Here is a 17,615-nt window from a genome sequence, read left to right as displayed (position 1 = left end):
ATCAAAAAGTAAAATAGAAAAGGAAAGAGCTCCTAACGGCTAGCCCCAGCATCTGCGGGTGTGCTGGAACACTCGCTTGGGTCATCCTCCATCTCCGAGTCGGAGGAGAGGTTGACAACTTCAATAGAGTCCTCGATGTTGATCAACTCCACGCAGTCATCCTCTTTAGTTGTTGCCTCCTCTTCCTCCGCCGCCATCTCCTCCTCTAGCTCATAGGACGAATGTTGCGAGGGAGTTACCACCCTTGCATCCGCCTCGAGATCTAGCATCGTCCGTCGTGCGACTCTCCTCTATACTGGGGAACTGATCGCGTCATTCCATATCTATCACCTCCTGGAAGGGCCAACAGCATCTAGTCCCTGAGGGGTCAAAGACTCAGTCGACGGTACAGTAGGTGCCAGCCTTCGAGGTGGCAGGGTAAAGGAAGTCTCCAGCTCTTCGTGATGGTAGGGAAAGCGCATGGAAGATCCATCAGATACCATCTCTAGCTCTAGGGCACAAGGGTTTGTGTAGGTATAACGGTTTCCCTCAATCACATACCAAACCCGCCCCGAAGTAACGTAATTCAATTTAAAATTGAAATTTCTATCATTTGCCAATTGTTTTTAATTTCTAATAATGAAATAATACAAGAGAAAATAGAAATGTTAGAGAAAAATTACACGAAAATAATATCATATTTTCCTTAATACTTTATCATTTTCAGGTTCGGGGATGGTATTTTTATTTTCAACCCCGTTGAGTTTGGGTTCGGGTTTGGGTATGTGCAAACCCGACCCCGACCCGCCCTGTTGCCATTCCTAGCAGAGGTTGTGACAAAGTTTCCCGAGTCACAAGGAGTTAAAGATGAGCATGCAACCATGAATCTTGATTGATAGAAAACCACTTAATTTTTAGTTTTTGTATACTTTGTGTGAACTCTAATTTAAGATTCATTGTTCACTTTATAACTAGTTATTGAATTCATTTTTGTGAACTTTTGAGTATTGACATGTTGTCATTTCAGTTCTCATGTATTTTTTATCATTTACATGAACACTTCAGTTTATGTTGACACTTGACAGTTTAAATTGTTATGAAATTTTTAATGTCTTCTATAATTTCCAGTCACGTGATTGTGACAACTTTTAGTTCAAAGGATGTAATTTACAATTTATAGTTTATATACTGATGTATGTGAGATAATAATTACTTAGAGATTAATATGTTCCCACGACATTAATATGTTCCAACGTGGCGATTCCAACGTGGCTAAGTATATCTTTTCCTGTAGTGTAGTTACTTAGATATTAATATGTTCCCACGATGGAAATTGGAATTATCTATTTCTCAACTAGGACATCCCATAGCTAGAGTTTTTCATTTTCCTATTTGTTTTCTTTTATTTAATCTTACAATATTAAACTTTGTTTCACTTTATGTTGGTGAGAAATTATACTTCAATCGGACACTAATTTTGATATGGCTTTTAGTAAAATTGATTTTATGTCATTTATGTTTCAAGGCTCGTTCTCATCCTAATATCCTCTCCTGAGAAATGGTGCATTTCATGCTTCTTTGAAGTAATCTATTGATTTATTATTAAACAAAGATAGTGGTTTAGAATAAAAAATGAAATCACAATATTTTTGAAGTTTCCTATATCACACCTGAAACCATTAAAAATTTGATTGTTCATGCTTAAAAATTTGAGAAAAAAAATCTATGTTTGTCATTTTATCATTTTTCAATCTGGATCCGTTCCTATCTTGACACATCTTATTTTGGACTCATCTCTCACTTTATTGGTATGCTCAGTGCATAAATTTTAAACTATTAGTACAAATTAATTTAATATTTTTATTTTTCTTATTTATTTTATTAATATTTTTTTATTTTTATAAATTGTATAATGGTGTTAGTACATTTGATAGTTTTCTCTTTAAGTTTATTTTTTAAATATCATAATAGAAACAAGATGATTAAAACTTTAAGACTCATCAAAATTTAAAATATATCAATCAATACTTTGAGAATATTTGATGTTAAGTTTTAGATAGTCTCCAAAAAAAACTCAATTTTATTGGTAAAACTTTGACTAAGAACTTGTTGCCACAATTCCCCATGTAAAATTGTCTATAAAATATGTTTTCATAAATTTATGGCTCACATTTTTATCTACAAAGGGCCTCAGATATTTCAGGATCGACCCTATCCTTATTTCTTACGCCATCTCATATCCTTATTTCAGTTATATGATAATATAAAACAAAACAATGATCCTTACAATCAACAAATTATTGAATGAATTTATGTGTAGAATAATAACAATTTATAAAACAACAAATTTTAAAATAAATAAAAACAATAGCACATTTATATGTAGAGATAAAATTATTTTTGTGTAAAATTAGAGCCCCATTAACTAAAGGTATTGTGTTGTGCACTTGCACACCCTTACGGATTAGTTTGAAAAGCTTGTTCACAACGACAAAGGCACATGGATGCCGACAAGACGGTGGAATGGTTGTCACATTTGAACATGGCTATTGTGACAACATCGGTCGGGCGGGTGGTGCTGGTTTATTTGCAGTGGGGTGGTGGTGGATGGAAATTGAGGACGATGATAGAGGTAAAAAACAATGTTCAGCTATAAAATTAGAGGGGCACATAAATATTAGTTGAAAAGGGTAGCGTTAAACAACTTTCCATGATCATAGGGGATGTAATGACTGTTCATTAGGCTCCAGAAAATGGATCTAGAAATTTTTCACAAAATGCCATAAGTAATTATCATATTTTCCTTACTTTCTCACATTGTAGGGTAAGTCATTATCATATTTTTCTTACTCTAAAATCCAAAGCAAAAGAACGAATTTCTTGCCATTATCATGATTCATAAAGATCATTTATCTTTCATATTACATTGTTGAGACCCATTACACTCATTAAGAGTTTTTAGGGGGAGCTTAATGGAGTCAAAATAATCAAGAAAACTCAATTTGTAAGAAAATTTCACTATGAAAATTCTACCACAACTTTTAAGAGAATGTGACACTGACTCTTACAGCCTCAAAATATTATGCAGTAATAAGAGAAATGGCATTAAAGCTCAACTTGAGCAAGCTAGTCCAACTTGCAAATTACTCTGTGCATCATTAAGATCGATAGATTTTGAGGAAGGTATTCTGTGACGCTTCAAAATTCTTGAAGTGGCAACTTTTGCCATTTCGTAGTTCAACGCAATCACCCTATCGTCGTCCAAATCAAACCGTAAACTGTCTGTGCTACAGTTTTCCACAAGTTGGCATAAATGATGTAGATTTTCAACTTCGGTTCCATTGACCTTCAAAACCTGTGTCAGAATTAAAAAAATGGATATCAGAATTAAAATATTAAAGCAAATTGGCATTAAGGAACATTCATTTAATGGATTAACTTGTAACAGTGATCAAAATGTGTAAAGATTTTCATTAAGGATAATTCTGATTTCTGATGAACATCATAGCGATATTCAGTTTTCATTATCTACTTCAAAAAAATAACTGGCATGCTATCGAGCTGTTATCGCTGACCAAGACATTTTGTCTTTAAAGATGGCACTCATGTCCAATAATTTCTAAACCAAACTTTAGTAAGAATGGACAAAAGGGTTGGCCATTGCATCTAAACAAGTAATAGTAAGAAATAAATGATCAATACATGATTACTCAATGAATAAATAACTAAACCATGCACAAGTTTGCACCTGTAGTTCTGCAAGACGTTCATATCCAGCATTGATGTCATCCATCAGGACCTAAAACAAATAAGATATCATTAATAGCATCAACTGCACCCTAAATGCCTGCATTCATTTTCAGGAACCATCTCATGTAACGTATTGTTTATTGAAAGTGAGAATGTTCAATTTAGATTCTCTTAAAAACTAAGTAATTTATTGTCTACACATATATCTTCCAATATATTTTTGTTCAAACTAATTCTACTCAAATAGAATTTTATGAAGAATTTCAACATGGTAAACCATCAGCTGGAGATTTTAAGATTTTCTGCCATTCATTTGAATGCATTATAATTATATCAGAAAGGTAACCAACGTGCAATATAGGCAAGTTTTACTGTTTTGGATGAAGGAAAGAAGCCAAATTCTTGTGGCAATGTGGCAACAATTGGGGTGTATTAAGCTGAAACAAAAATATCACATCTTTAAGGAGATTTCTTTGGATGAGCAGTTACTTGGGTGCAACATTAACATTCGGTTTCTATTTGGTGCAAGGTCCGGGATTTTTAGAGAAGTTTCTTGATGTTTTTGGTTCTTTTTGTTTGTCCATTTTGCAAGGAGGATGTCTTATCCTCTGCAACCTGTGTAATTATGTTCTCTTCGTCTTACTACATTTCTTATTTTCCAAAAAAAACATGCAGAATTAATCATGCCTATCAGCTTTTGAATTGTGTACCAGGTTTTAACAAAATAGATATTATTGGAAAGCAGAGAAATGTAGCACAAGAACAGATGATAATCCTCCGAGAAGAAACAAAAAAAAAAGCTTGAGCAATAAAAAAGACACAGTATATGGTGGATGCATGTATGCCATATCTTGGTACTCAATGATAGCATGTTAGGTGTTGGGAAAACACAAAACAGAGGGAGGAATAGAGAACATCAGTCATGTAAGATTTGCATTGGAGTTAAAAAGATGCTAACCTGAGATAGGATTACAAGTTGTTGATTTTCTTTCTTGGGCAATTCCCTCAATGCCCGTTCACACAAACGACGAGGTGAAGCATTATACCAGTCTTCTCCATACTCATGAAGGTATGGCTGAGTGAGTGGAACAAATACCAGACCAGCAAAAATATAATAACTTGGAAGTTTATCGAACTGATGAACTGGAACTAAGGGTTGGAGCTGAAATGAAGACAGCAATGTTTTAAAAGAACTGGAGTCTTAAAACCAATCTGTAAATCACAAACAATTGTAACAAGTATAACAAAACAGTAGCATAGTGACTGAAGGACAAATGGAACTAAAATTCAAGGTTCAACAATTTTTAACATGTAAAAATGACAAATATGAACGTAGAATCTAGATTGCCTTTTCTTTTCAGTTGAAAACACATTAATCAAGCGGACATTCCACATGACTAAGAACGTTATCCTATAGCGAGTTGGGGAGCATATGCATATTCAAAGATGTGAGCATTCTGCTAGAATCTACTGCACAAAAGAACTGCATAAATTATATACCTTTATAACAAAAATCATTTGCTACTAGGTGGTGTGGTGTCAATTAGAAAGATTCACATTAGTGCCAACGTGGTTTGTTAAAAATTAGGAAGTGTGGACACTTGTTGTTGAATTGAAGGGTTTTAGATCGAAAAAGGAAAAGAGACCAAAGTGATCCGAGTTGCTTGAATTTATCAAATTGTTCAAGTGATTTTTGCACTAAGCATGTGATATTTATATTCATGAAGTAATAAGGTCCATGAATGATACTCCCTAGGTTGATGAATCTACATGTTAATGAACTAAGACTTCAATTACTGCTATTCCCAACACTCTGACTGATATTTCCAACATTTCGAAATAGTCATAGGCACTTGTGTTGGAATGTATCTATGGTAGGCATTTCATGGACATTTTGAATACTCCTACTTGTACTCTACATTTTTATCTTTTTTAAATTTTATACTAATGTAGTTGGCAATACTAATTTGATAATAACAGTAAATAAATAAATAAGGGCATCCCAGTGCATGGGACTCCCATCTAGACCCCAGAAAGTAATTTGATAAATAACAACATTTTATTGTGTTCACACTTGCTCACGCTGAATTTCAAAAACTCGATTTTCTCTTTATTTAAGATTTGTGTTTATAGTAACTTCATACTAATTCTATATGTTGCAGTTGTACTACATTAATGTCATGTTTTATAATTCTTAAAGTTTGTCATATCCTCCTAGCCTTGCCATGTTATATGTGTCCCGTTTTATATCCATGCTTCATAAGATCAAAACCCAAAACTCCGGAAAGGCAATTTAGGATCCAGGTAATTTTTTGCCTCGACGTTCTTACAGGCAATCTGATCATCCGAAACTGTTTTAGAGGAGGACAGATGGTGCCCACCAACCCCACACACACAAATTGTTCCTCCATATGAAAGTAATTACTTTACAATACAAGAATGAGAGCCTAACTGATCATCCGAAACTGGGGAGTGATTCTAATTTTATAGCACTTTCCAAAATAAAACTAAATTTAAATAGTTGTGATGACAAAGACAGCCATTAACTTAGTATGCAGAAAATATATACAAAAACTTACAGGTTGGAGAATGACACTGAGTTCATGCTCTTTGCCATCCCGCAGAACTCTGACTATTGCTTTTTCATTAGGTTGCTTCATAGACACGAGGTGATCAAATGTAATCCGTTCTCTATTTCTGAAAGGAACTGAAGCATACATGTTATATTATACTCATAGCTATGAACGATTAATGAAAGATAGGCGGGTAAGGAAGAAAGATTACTCTAATTGAAGGTGATGATCAGCAATTTTTATGTAAGCAAATTAAATTTGCTTGTTTGCAAGAAAAATCACATAGGAAGGACAAAATAGACACATAAGACAACTAGAGATCAACAGAACTCATGTCAAAGCAAACCAATGGGCTATGCAGAGCAGTTCCAACAACCCTCCAGCATATAAAATGGCAAGCGATTATTAGTGGACCCATTGCAGAAATTTTTTGAACATGTCAGGTAAACTCAATCATGCCACAGATAAATCATGTGCATGTTGAGGTCATAAAATATTTAACTGGAATTGTTTGAATCCATGCAATTATATAGATTCATTGTATAGCCATATATCCAGATGTAGAATTTTCGGATAAAAGAGATTTGTTACCAGAGCCATAACCAGTAGCACCATAGTCAAGGACACACTACTCGACAGTACAACAGATGATTTTGAGAGAGACAAGCAATTAATCATGTGCACGATGGAGGCAGTGGAACTTGAGCCCTTATGTTGCTGAAACTACTGATAAGTGTTGGACTCTACATGGTTATGCCCTGCTCACATGATAAATATGGCATTGGTTGCTCCAGCAGAAACCTCTGAGCCTCAAACCATTCAACTGCACCTCTGGTTGCCTATACAGATTTGTTACCAGAGACATAATCAGTGGAACCACAGTCCAGGATTCAGGGTCCTAGAGATGAAGTTTGAGAGAGACAAGCAAAGGAATTATTCATGTACACAACAGAGGAGTGGAACCAGAGCCTTGTGTTGCTCAAAGCGACAAAACACTTCAGAAAATCTGCATAGGCAGCCAGAGATATGGGTTCCAGAAACATGGCCGGAAAGGTGTTGTAAACATAACAAAATTTACAATGAAGATGGTGGAAAGATAGCTATGATGAAGGTAGTCTAAGGTAGATGAAACAAATTTCTAAACCATTAGCAACAACTGTAGTCTTCAATGCCATAAGGCAACAAAGCTTAACCATCCATATCAGAAGCTAATGTCATGCTTAACCACCATGAAGCAATCAATGCTTAACCATCCATGGCACAAACTATCTCCAAGCTTAACTCCCATAGACAGAAGCAGACAACACTTAACCATCCATGGGCATGGTAGAAGCTCTTAACGACCATGGACTTAAACAAACAAAGCTTGAGGATTGATCTTCAATATGAAAGAACTAAAGAGCACTACCAACCAGAAAACACCATCGTGTACCCAATAACCGATTGATTTTCAATAAGGAAGACAGCAACAACAACCACAAACCACCATAGTTTAACCCTAACCAGCATGGCATCAAGAGTGTCAAAAAGAACCTTAAGCAACACAAGAACACAAACATTAACCGTAGCTAGACCACAATAGATCTGAAACACTTTGATAGCTCTCCCCCCCCAGCTGGAGCATATATATCATATGCATACAGCTTGTCATATATGGAGAGATGACTAACGTAATCAAAAGCACGGGTTGAAGCGTTGAATCGCACGATTCAACACTTTTCACAGTTACCAGTGTGTCAGTGCAGGCACAAAAGCATACCAGGGGTGGAGCGTGACGACGTGACGCTTTGTTGCACCAGATAGCGAAATCGTTGCGTGTTTTTGTGTTGGGGAAGGGGGATGTGTTTCTGGGTTTTCTATGTATTTTCAGGTCTTTGACCAGTGTACTAGCCCAATAATGGCAGACATAATTTTTAACCTAATTTTAGCCCTCTTTGCCCAGATCCAAAATTAGGTCTTGGCCTAGTTTTAATCTTTATTCCTCACATGAATCTATGCAACCTTTGTTATAGGCTCACAATGAGGCCGTCCTTGGTTGCTGCTCCACCCACCATTATCTGCTTCAATTCTTTTTACTCCAATACCTTTTTGACCCACTCTTCAACTCATGTTGCTCATTCATCTCAATACTTTATGCTCCTTCAACTCTTTCTAGGTAGAAGCAACCTTATATTTATAGGATTACAAGACCTGTTACTATGTTATTTTTTTGGATATACATACATACATATATATATACATACATATATATATATATATATAATACTTAGATGGAACGTTCGTGTTATGCTCCACTGCTTCTAAGGTCCTATCTTCTCCTCCGTTCCAAGGTTGACTCTACAATGGAGGGAAGAAAAGGAGTACTTCATAGAAAAATTTGTATTGATATTATTGTGAATGATATGAGATGATACAAATGACATAATAGTATAATACTAACCCCCTATTTATACTAATAGTAGACTTGTAAATAAGGAAATAAATTATAAAAGGTAAGATAAGGTAATCTCTTTCCTAAGAGATCTTCTAAAATATACTAAACTAATCTAATATATAATTATAATGATTATACGAGATATCCTCCCGATATTTAAATATTCTCTACATATTCTCCAAAAGATAATATAAGATATTGTGAGATATTTCATATATTCTAACACAATGCACACATGCATGAACAAAGCAAAGTAGCTGACAATGTATGTTGCCATGTTTATCCTTCTCATATCACCTAGACCTTTCCCATGTCTGGCATTGGGGCTTCTCAAAGATATAACTCTAACTATACAGTAAATATTAACTAAATGAAAATCAAAGAAAAAGAAAACAAAGCACACCTGTACCATCATTTGCTATAGGTACACCATCGAATGAAAGTATAATATCATCTTTCTTCAAAATCTTGTTTGCACCTGAAAGTGGATTAATTTTACTCACAAGTACCCCAGTCATGTCAGGCTGCATGTTAAAATGGTTTTGGAGCTGAATATTTTCAGTAGTCTGGCATGACAAACCCAGAGAGCAAAATCCAACATATTTTCCATTATCTTCTACACCAGATATAAAATGCTTTATCACAGGTACAGGTATAATGTAACTGCAACAACCAATATGAAAGAAAGTAATTTAGTAAGAAAAGTTTACATCTGACCTGACAAACAGAATAAATAATGTTTCATGATAGTATGCATGAATATGCACTTGATCATGTAACTTGGTTGATATCAATGATGCCCCCAAACTGATAGCCGCAGGCTAGTCTCTTTTCAGGTGTAAAGGACACCAAAGTGGGTTTTGTCTCTCCTCACGGTCTTTTCCAGACACAATGTTCAATTACATTCATACTTTCATAGTACCTCTGTTTTTTCTATTTCGTGGTACCTGGCCTTTTGCCTTATTTTCAGTCATGTTGTTTTATTCATACTTCTATGTTTATCATACCTCGCAGTGTCTTTTCCACTCCATTACTATATTCTTGTTCTTTTTCAAGGTCCTCTCTGCCACACCGCTCCTTACCTGATCTGACATCACTGTTAACCAGTTACCTAACCCACCATTTATTCCTGTCCCTTAAGATGAGCTAAATTTACTAGAAACCCGACTACTATGTTTATTGCTCTCAACTTAATAATTCTGTCTTTTATTTACTTTATGAAGGTTGTGTATATCTACCCTCCCTAGACCTACTAGGTGGGAACCTCGTGCACTAGACTGCCTTTTTTAATGGGTTATTTAGTTCTACACTTTTTCTAGCATGGTTTCCTTTCTTCCTCCATTGACTACCATGGCATCTACCGTAAAACTACAGCATAATTCTGGCAGTCTGGCCTTCTGCTATTGGCAGCCATATGCCATTCAGAACACAGCAAAGAATAGTTTAGTTCCAAAGAAGAAATAAAAAGAAAAGACATATATTGGAGTACTGCACCTCAAGTTGTAAAATCAAATAAAGCAAAAACTAGTAGGTATGAAAATAAAAAGCTAATGCAATTAGTTAACTAATGAATCTAAAGTTTTGAACTTAAGAATAATAAAGGGGCAAAGATAATTAAAGGCGTACCCTATATTTTCGGCACCTGAAAGATTTTGGAATGCTACTCCAGCAACCTTGTTGCCCATAATTGCAGGGCCACCACTATTCCCTGGATTTATGGCAGCATCAATTTGTATTGCCATGAGCTGTGATGCACCATGTACATATTGTGTAGGTTCAACCCTAGAGACAACCCCCTTAGTGACTGAAATGTTGTCACCGCCTGCAAACAAAAACCTAATTTAATTATTAAATTCCAATGTGAAGCCGCCTTTATCACAAGTTTAGACAGATACCCATGGAACACATACATGTGCAGTCTACTAGAAGCTTAACTGTTAGGTTGAGCTCCGGAGGAACATGAATGGTTTTAATTTTATATTTTTTTATTGTAGTTTAGGTTCTTAGGATTTCTTTCTCTCTTAACAAATTCCTATTTTATAAAAAAGACTTCTACATGTTTTAATCCCTATAAAGTAGAGATCTCTTGGTTTTGGACCCCTTGACAAAATTAGTGTTACATCCCTTTAAAATTTGAAATAGGATATTTTGGTCCATGACATTGACTAACAGCTGTTAAGTTCTGACGTGTCTGACAGAAAGCCACATCGGTACTGACAAATGACATCATGGCATATATTCATAAGGGCTAAAATAAATGTTATTTTATAGGGACTAAAAACAAACATTTTTCCTTCTCCCTACCTTTTCTCTTTCTCCATGTCCTCTAAAGCCCAACAACTCAAGGATTAGGGATACCCGTGCATGTTTTCAAATGGACCATGAGAAAGCCCATATGGAAAAAGAAGGACCATTCACTTCAAATTTGAGGGCTACACATGCCTTCAAAGCTTTGCTTTGAAGATACCACATTGTTCATCAACATGCCACAAGAGCTCAAGGAAGAGGTAAGATGTGCTTTCAAAAGAGGGACCACAAAGATGCTATGATAAAGTATGAGAAAGCTCTCAACCTCCTTCCCAAAAACCATATAGATAATGTGCACCTTTGTGCCACTATGGCTTGTGTTATATGCAATTGGGTCTCAGTGAGTATCTTTGAGTCACTAACGAGTGCAATTTAGCTTTACATGTGTCACACAAATACAGCAAAACTCCTTAGAAAAGAACAAAGTGATATGAAGCATTGAATCGATTGGATTTAGCACTCAGGAATATTCATCTTTTGAGCATGGGACCCAATAATCTTGTGGTGTTGGGGTAAGAACTAAGAAGGTGGAAGGGTTCAAAGGAATTGAAGAAATGGGGTGGAGCTGGAGGTTTGCGATAATGATAGTGACAAAATGTTATTAACTTTTAACAATGTTGTTGGGGTTTAAGGTCTAAGGAAGATGGAGTACCATTTTGTTGGTAATTTCCTTAAATTTGTGGTTGCAAAAGATGAGGAGGGAGAAAAAAGGTAGGGAGAAGAGAAGGAAAATTATTGTTTTTAGTCCCTATAAAGTACGATTTTTTGTTTAGTCTCTACCATAACATGCCTCATGCAATCCATATGTCAACTTTGATGATGCCTTCCGAAACCACATCAAGGACCAAAATACCTTATTTCAAACTTTAAGGGAATGCAACACTAAAACTTTTTTTATGGGAACCATAACCAAAAGGTCCCTAATTTATAGAGACTAAATATATTTATTTATTTATTTATATATATCTAACATGTCCTATCAGGCACAAGACCTTTGGGCTTTAAGCATGGAGGCTTCGACAATGCCCAGGCATACTATACCTAGTGTTAAATTTAACTTAACTATGGGAAAATGGGGACAAAAGGATCAAACTCCCGACTGTTTGCCACAGAAGCTCTAATACCATGTCAAGGACAAATTCAACCCATAATAAGTTGGTAGGTGGACGGACATCAATAGGTTAATCACTTCATGTTTCAATGAACAGCCACAAAAAACACTCTAAAAAGCAATCAAAAAAGCATAACTTTGGTAAGGGGAAAAGGTACTAGATAGAACCTTCCCGAATCTCAGATAAAGGCTTTGGTGATGACCTCATACAAACTAATAAGCAAAGAGGTAGGTGATAGAACAAGACTCTTGGACCTTGACAACCAGATGCCTTTTAGGAACAGGAGTAATGGAAGTGAATTCATGTTAATAATTTAATACCAATCTTATCAATATAAGAACAACCAAGTACAAAAAATGATCATTAGATCACCATTCACTATGTCCCAAATACCTTCAATGAAAATCATAAAAAAAGCATTAGAACTAGGAGCCTTCCTGTAATTACTTTCCAAATAGCTAAACTGACCTCTTCTTCCTAGTTGAGTTCTGATACCATCAGGCTTTCACTAGCAAGAAGCTTCAAATTCTAACTCTAGGTAAATGGCCTACAAGCACTCTCTTAATAAAAGACTCTTGTTTAAAACTTAAGATTTCCTATGCAATTGAGCTACGTTTGCAAATATTCTATGCCCTAATTCCTACATAAAACTATCCCCTTTTCCTAACTCACTACCATTACCCATATCTTAGCACCCCCCTATTACATACACTTAATTCTATATTTCTAATACAGAGTGGCCAACTAATCTCCACCTTCTGTGCAATCTCAAAAAAATCATTGAAGAAGTTACTCATCCTAGTTTTTTTTACAATAAGAATAAATAAGAAAAGTTGAGGGGCAAACAAATCAGGAGGACCAGGAACCTTCCAAATAGAAAATTAGGACTCTGATTCTGTTGATGTGTTCATCGTGGAACTTTTTCAGTTTCAAACACATTCCCCTAATCATTAGATGTTTCGCCTTCAAAAACTGATGTAACCCATTTGGAAGTCATAAACTCCCTCTAATCTCTAGTCTTTTGCTTGGACAATGGTTCTGAATAGAATTACTCCTCCGTCCCATAAAGATGGTAAAAAATTATACTCAGATTTTACAAATTTTTGCCATCTTTATGAGACGGGGTAATAATACTGCCATGTTGTAGTCTTGTATATTTGTAGGACTCACAGAGCTCTTTATCCTTGCATGTATTTTAAATGCATATTTAATTCTTGTATTGTAGCAAAACTACAGTCATATGTAATAACATAGTTGGGGTTCTTTGTGAATGTTTTGTTAGCTCATTGACCCATATGGAGTTCCTCACAATTGCAGCTTCTTATGCGAACTCTTCTGCTGCATCAGATTCAATTCATTCCGATCCTTTAGATCCGATGCAACAAGATAAATATTCTGACCCTAATAAGGAAGTTATGATTTTTTTGTAAAGTATGCATTTGATACAGTTCTATCTTCTATGTTGTATTGTTAGACTCTAGACTCTAGAGGTCCAAGATTTTTGTTGCCCGTAAATGTGTTTTGGATAGGAATCTATTTATGGCCTCTTTGGTGCTCAGCTCAGGTTCTTTTCAAGGAATTTCCATAATTAAATATTGATATCAAGGAAATTGAACAGCTCTTGTACATTTCTTAGCCAAATGGCTCTCTTTTTCATCTTGTTTGTTGTCCCTTCTTTTCATCAAGATCTCTTATCTGTATTTAGTTGCCAATTCTTTTATTCCTAGTCATATATTATATATAACTTTTTTATCTCAAATAAAAATCAAAGAATACAACACAAAATAAGCCATGTTATTGCTACCTTGAGGATATCCCACAACAGCAACAGCTTCTTGTATAAATGGGATGTCTCCAAGCTCCAAGGAATTCATACCATCCCAAAACTCTTCGCTCTCAACAACCAATATAGCTAGGTCACATTCGTGCCCAACAGCTTTGACTTCTGCTCTATACTTGGTGGGAGAGCCATGCTTCCTTACAAGTACAAACGAATGATCGGCTATTACATGAGCATTTGTAAGAATCTTTTTTCCCGGAATTACAAATCCTGCATCACCATCATAAAAAAAATAAGAGAAAGTAAAGAGCACCAAGTAAGCAAGTAGAAAAACAGGGCCAAGGGCATAAATGAACAAATATCTTTTATACAAAACTACCATTTTAATTCTTGAAAGATATGAAATGTCTCAATTTAGCCACTCAGTCTAATTTATCAATAGATTCCTAAAAATTTTAGTTCATCTCAATTTAGTCTGGTCATGCACATGAAAGGCGTTTAGAACAAAATTGAAATCATTAAAACAGCAAGGCTTATATTTCAATCAGCGCATGAAGAAAGGTTCTTTCTATCATGAACCATCTCTCCCAAAAGCTGAAGTTGTTAGGTGAAGTCACATGAATGGTTTTATATCTCAAACATTCTAACATCCCCCCTTTACACAAAAGCCCTTTGGGCTTGAAGCATGGATAATACACGGGTCCAACTTTACCATGTGCTGAAATTCAAATTTTATTTAGAAGAATGGGTCAGGCAGGCAGCAAAGATAGAACTCTAGACCACTTAATAAAAGAAGCTCTGAAACCATGTCATGAACCATGTCTCCCAAAAGCTTAAGTTGTTAGGTGAAGCCACATCAATTGTTTTATATCTCTAACACACTAATATTTTTAAAATAAAGATACTAATTTCTTTGAAGAAGTTCAAACAAATAATGCAATCTGATATTCTCACAGATATAGTCATTGGTGCTAAGAAATACTAAGTCGCGTGCCTTTTCTTTTTAACATTAAATGAACATTGTATTAAGAGCCAGAGGACAAAAGCTACAGAAACAGAATGAACATGAAAGAAATAATATCAGAGAGCTAGAAAAATAGCAAAATGCAGGAAAGCTGCCAAATCTCTAAGCACATCTGAAATGGCAACACCCTTAAAACAGACACTAGTGTATTGTGAAAGGCCATGTGCACAACATTATCCCATTGCAAGCTGAGAGAAAGAAAGACATCCATAAACATGAGAGCATTCGATTTTGACCAGATGCCACATAATTATTTTCGGTTTATGCCAAAACCATCAAAACTTAACCATTACAGCCAGTTCAGTGAGAATATCTACAAAAGGGTGACCTGGTACACGAGGCTCCTACCTAGTGAGGTCTGAGGAGGATAGATGCACCAGCCTAATATATTTTTACTATATACTAAAATATCTTAACAGTATCTTAAATGATGTTATAGGATTTATCAGATTTCCTGATTTCTTTCCTTTGCTAATTAGATTTAGAGTCTAGTACCAGTATAAGTATGACAGTGTTTGACTTTTTATCACAGTTATCATTTCATCAAATCACTAATTCACTACCAGATTCAAAAAATAACAAAATCATCTTATTCCTTATATTATTTCTCTCCTTTCCTACATCCCTACCTAAACTGTACAACTTCAACAAGTTCAATAGTGGGGTACACCCAATGGTCACCAAATACACCCTATGAAGTAGTTACTGGAAAGGAGTTGCTTTGATACTCGAGGAAAAAAAATTAGCATTAATTAAATGTGTGTTTCATAAAAAAATATTTATAATTTATTAAATATACTCGACAGCCAATAAATTGCTTTTCATAAAAATCCCTTACTACAATCCGAAGTAACAAGTGCCACTGCCAATAGTTTCTGAACCAGAACTACAATAGCACACATATCAAAAGAAAAAGCTATATGAGGGCTACAACCTTGAAGCAAGTCCTTTGTGCTAATCCTACTAAGAACTTTTTTATCAAAAACAATCGAACTAATAACTTTCGAATGGAAAGAGCATCACCAAATATCTCTTTCTTCCTACACATGCAATTAGTCTCATCAGTGAACTAAATGTGACGAACCATATCCTTGTTTGTTCAACCTTGACTCTCACACCTTTATGTGTTGTTTGGACTCTTGTAGGGGAAAGAGTGTACGATTAGAAAACGAATGAAGATGAGATTTATTCCACTTGTTACTTGTTAGGATGTTTAATTGAGTGATTCTCTTCCCCTTGTTTAAGAGTTGCAGTTTAAGGTGGTTTTCTCTCTCTCTCTCTCTTGATAAAAGAAAAACATAATCATATTATTTTGGTTATTGATATTTACATTCAAGCTGCATAAATGAAATCTTACAAAAGAACATGAGAACAGGCACCACAGATGGCAATTGCCGAAGCTCGAGCCGAGTAGGATAATTACATATGCCAAACACTGCCTACCAAGTACCAAGTATCCAACACAGTTGCATTCTCATAAACTCAAATTCGAGAATCGAGATCTCTGATTGAGCTACAACAACCTCTGCTAGTTGATTTACACACTATTTCTATGTTTGATCCATTTTATAAATAGAACACAATAACAAAACTAGTTAAAAAGTAAGACACTTAGGCTCTATTTACGAGTTGGATATGAATAAAGCCAGCTTACAAGTATAATTCACAGCTCTTAGTTCTTTGTAAAACCAACGGCTAGAAAATATAAACAAACTCACCAGAGCCCATCGATTCTCGCTGAGACTTGTTCTGCCAAGGAAGTAAATAATTAGGACTACACGAAACCGTGAAAATCTTCACTACAGAATTCAATGCAAGTTCCACAGCTGAATAACTATCCACGGTGTTAGCCTTATGAACAAGAGAATGAGGAGTCTTTCCAATAGAAGCCGTTCTCCGGCGCGAGCCGAACTTATAACTTGAGACTTGTGTGTCTCTTCTGATTGTGTTGTTGTTTTGTTCCGTGAAGTAATTTTCAGCATTGTTTGCGGTTGTTGTTATGGTTGCTGATGGTGCGAAACGAAAGTATTTCAGAAACTGAGAAGAGAAAGGAGATGAGGAAAGTTTCCGAGCTTTGCAGAGAAAAGAAGAAGCCATTATGGCACTTGCTAAGCCGCCGTCAATGGACCTCCGCCGCCGTCAATGGACCTCCGCCGCACAGGTGAAACTAGGTCGTCATGTAACAAATGGGAGGGAATTTTGATGGTGGGAACTGGGGAGGGGTGCGAATGTAAAATAGTTTTACTAGTGGTTTTTTTTTGTTCCATTTCTTCTAAGAGTTTTTACTAGTGGTTTGATTAAACTAGTAAAAAAAACAAGGTTCATTTTCCTCACATTAACTATTACTACTAAGGACAATTATGGTTGTTCTATTTTCTTGCTAGTGTCTATTGTAATATCCGCTTAAATTAATTATACTTATTTTTAAATGTACATAAATATCATATTTTGACTGTCTTTAAACATTAGTAAGATGGGCTTATGGACCAACCTAATTAAATTTAAAAATATATATATAAATGTATATGTATTGATCATACAAAATAAACATTATATAATTTACATACAAATATATTCATCATAAAAATAATCATATAAATGGAATAAAAATACAAATACGTATATAATTTGCATACAAAATACAAAAGGTACAACA

General features: G+C 35.3%; 1 protein-coding gene across 1 annotated transcript; it reads right to left on the bottom strand.

The window, feature by feature from the left end:
* LOC109335953 (protease Do-like 10, mitochondrial) lies at positions 2,842–17,188 on the bottom strand. Its single transcript, XM_019572236.1, has 8 exons — positions 16,678–17,188; positions 13,960–14,205; positions 10,363–10,558; positions 9,140–9,399; positions 6,309–6,436; positions 4,688–4,891; positions 3,728–3,778; positions 2,842–3,334 (listed from the first exon to the last, which is right to left on the bottom strand). Exons 1-8 carry the CDS (start codon positions 17,054–17,056, stop codon positions 3,092–3,094), a joined length of 1,707 nt encoding a protein of 568 aa, XP_019427781.1. The 5' UTR covers positions 17,057–17,188; the 3' UTR covers positions 2,842–3,091.

Source organism: Lupinus angustifolius, chromosome LG02 (assembly GCF_001865875.1).
Source record: "Lupinus angustifolius cultivar Tanjil chromosome LG02, LupAngTanjil_v1.0, whole genome shotgun sequence".
Classification (NCBI taxonomy): domain Eukaryota; kingdom Viridiplantae; phylum Streptophyta; class Magnoliopsida; order Fabales; family Fabaceae; genus Lupinus; species Lupinus angustifolius.
Note: the sequence above shows the minus strand (reverse complement) of the source record. Positions and strands in the feature narration are given on the sequence as shown.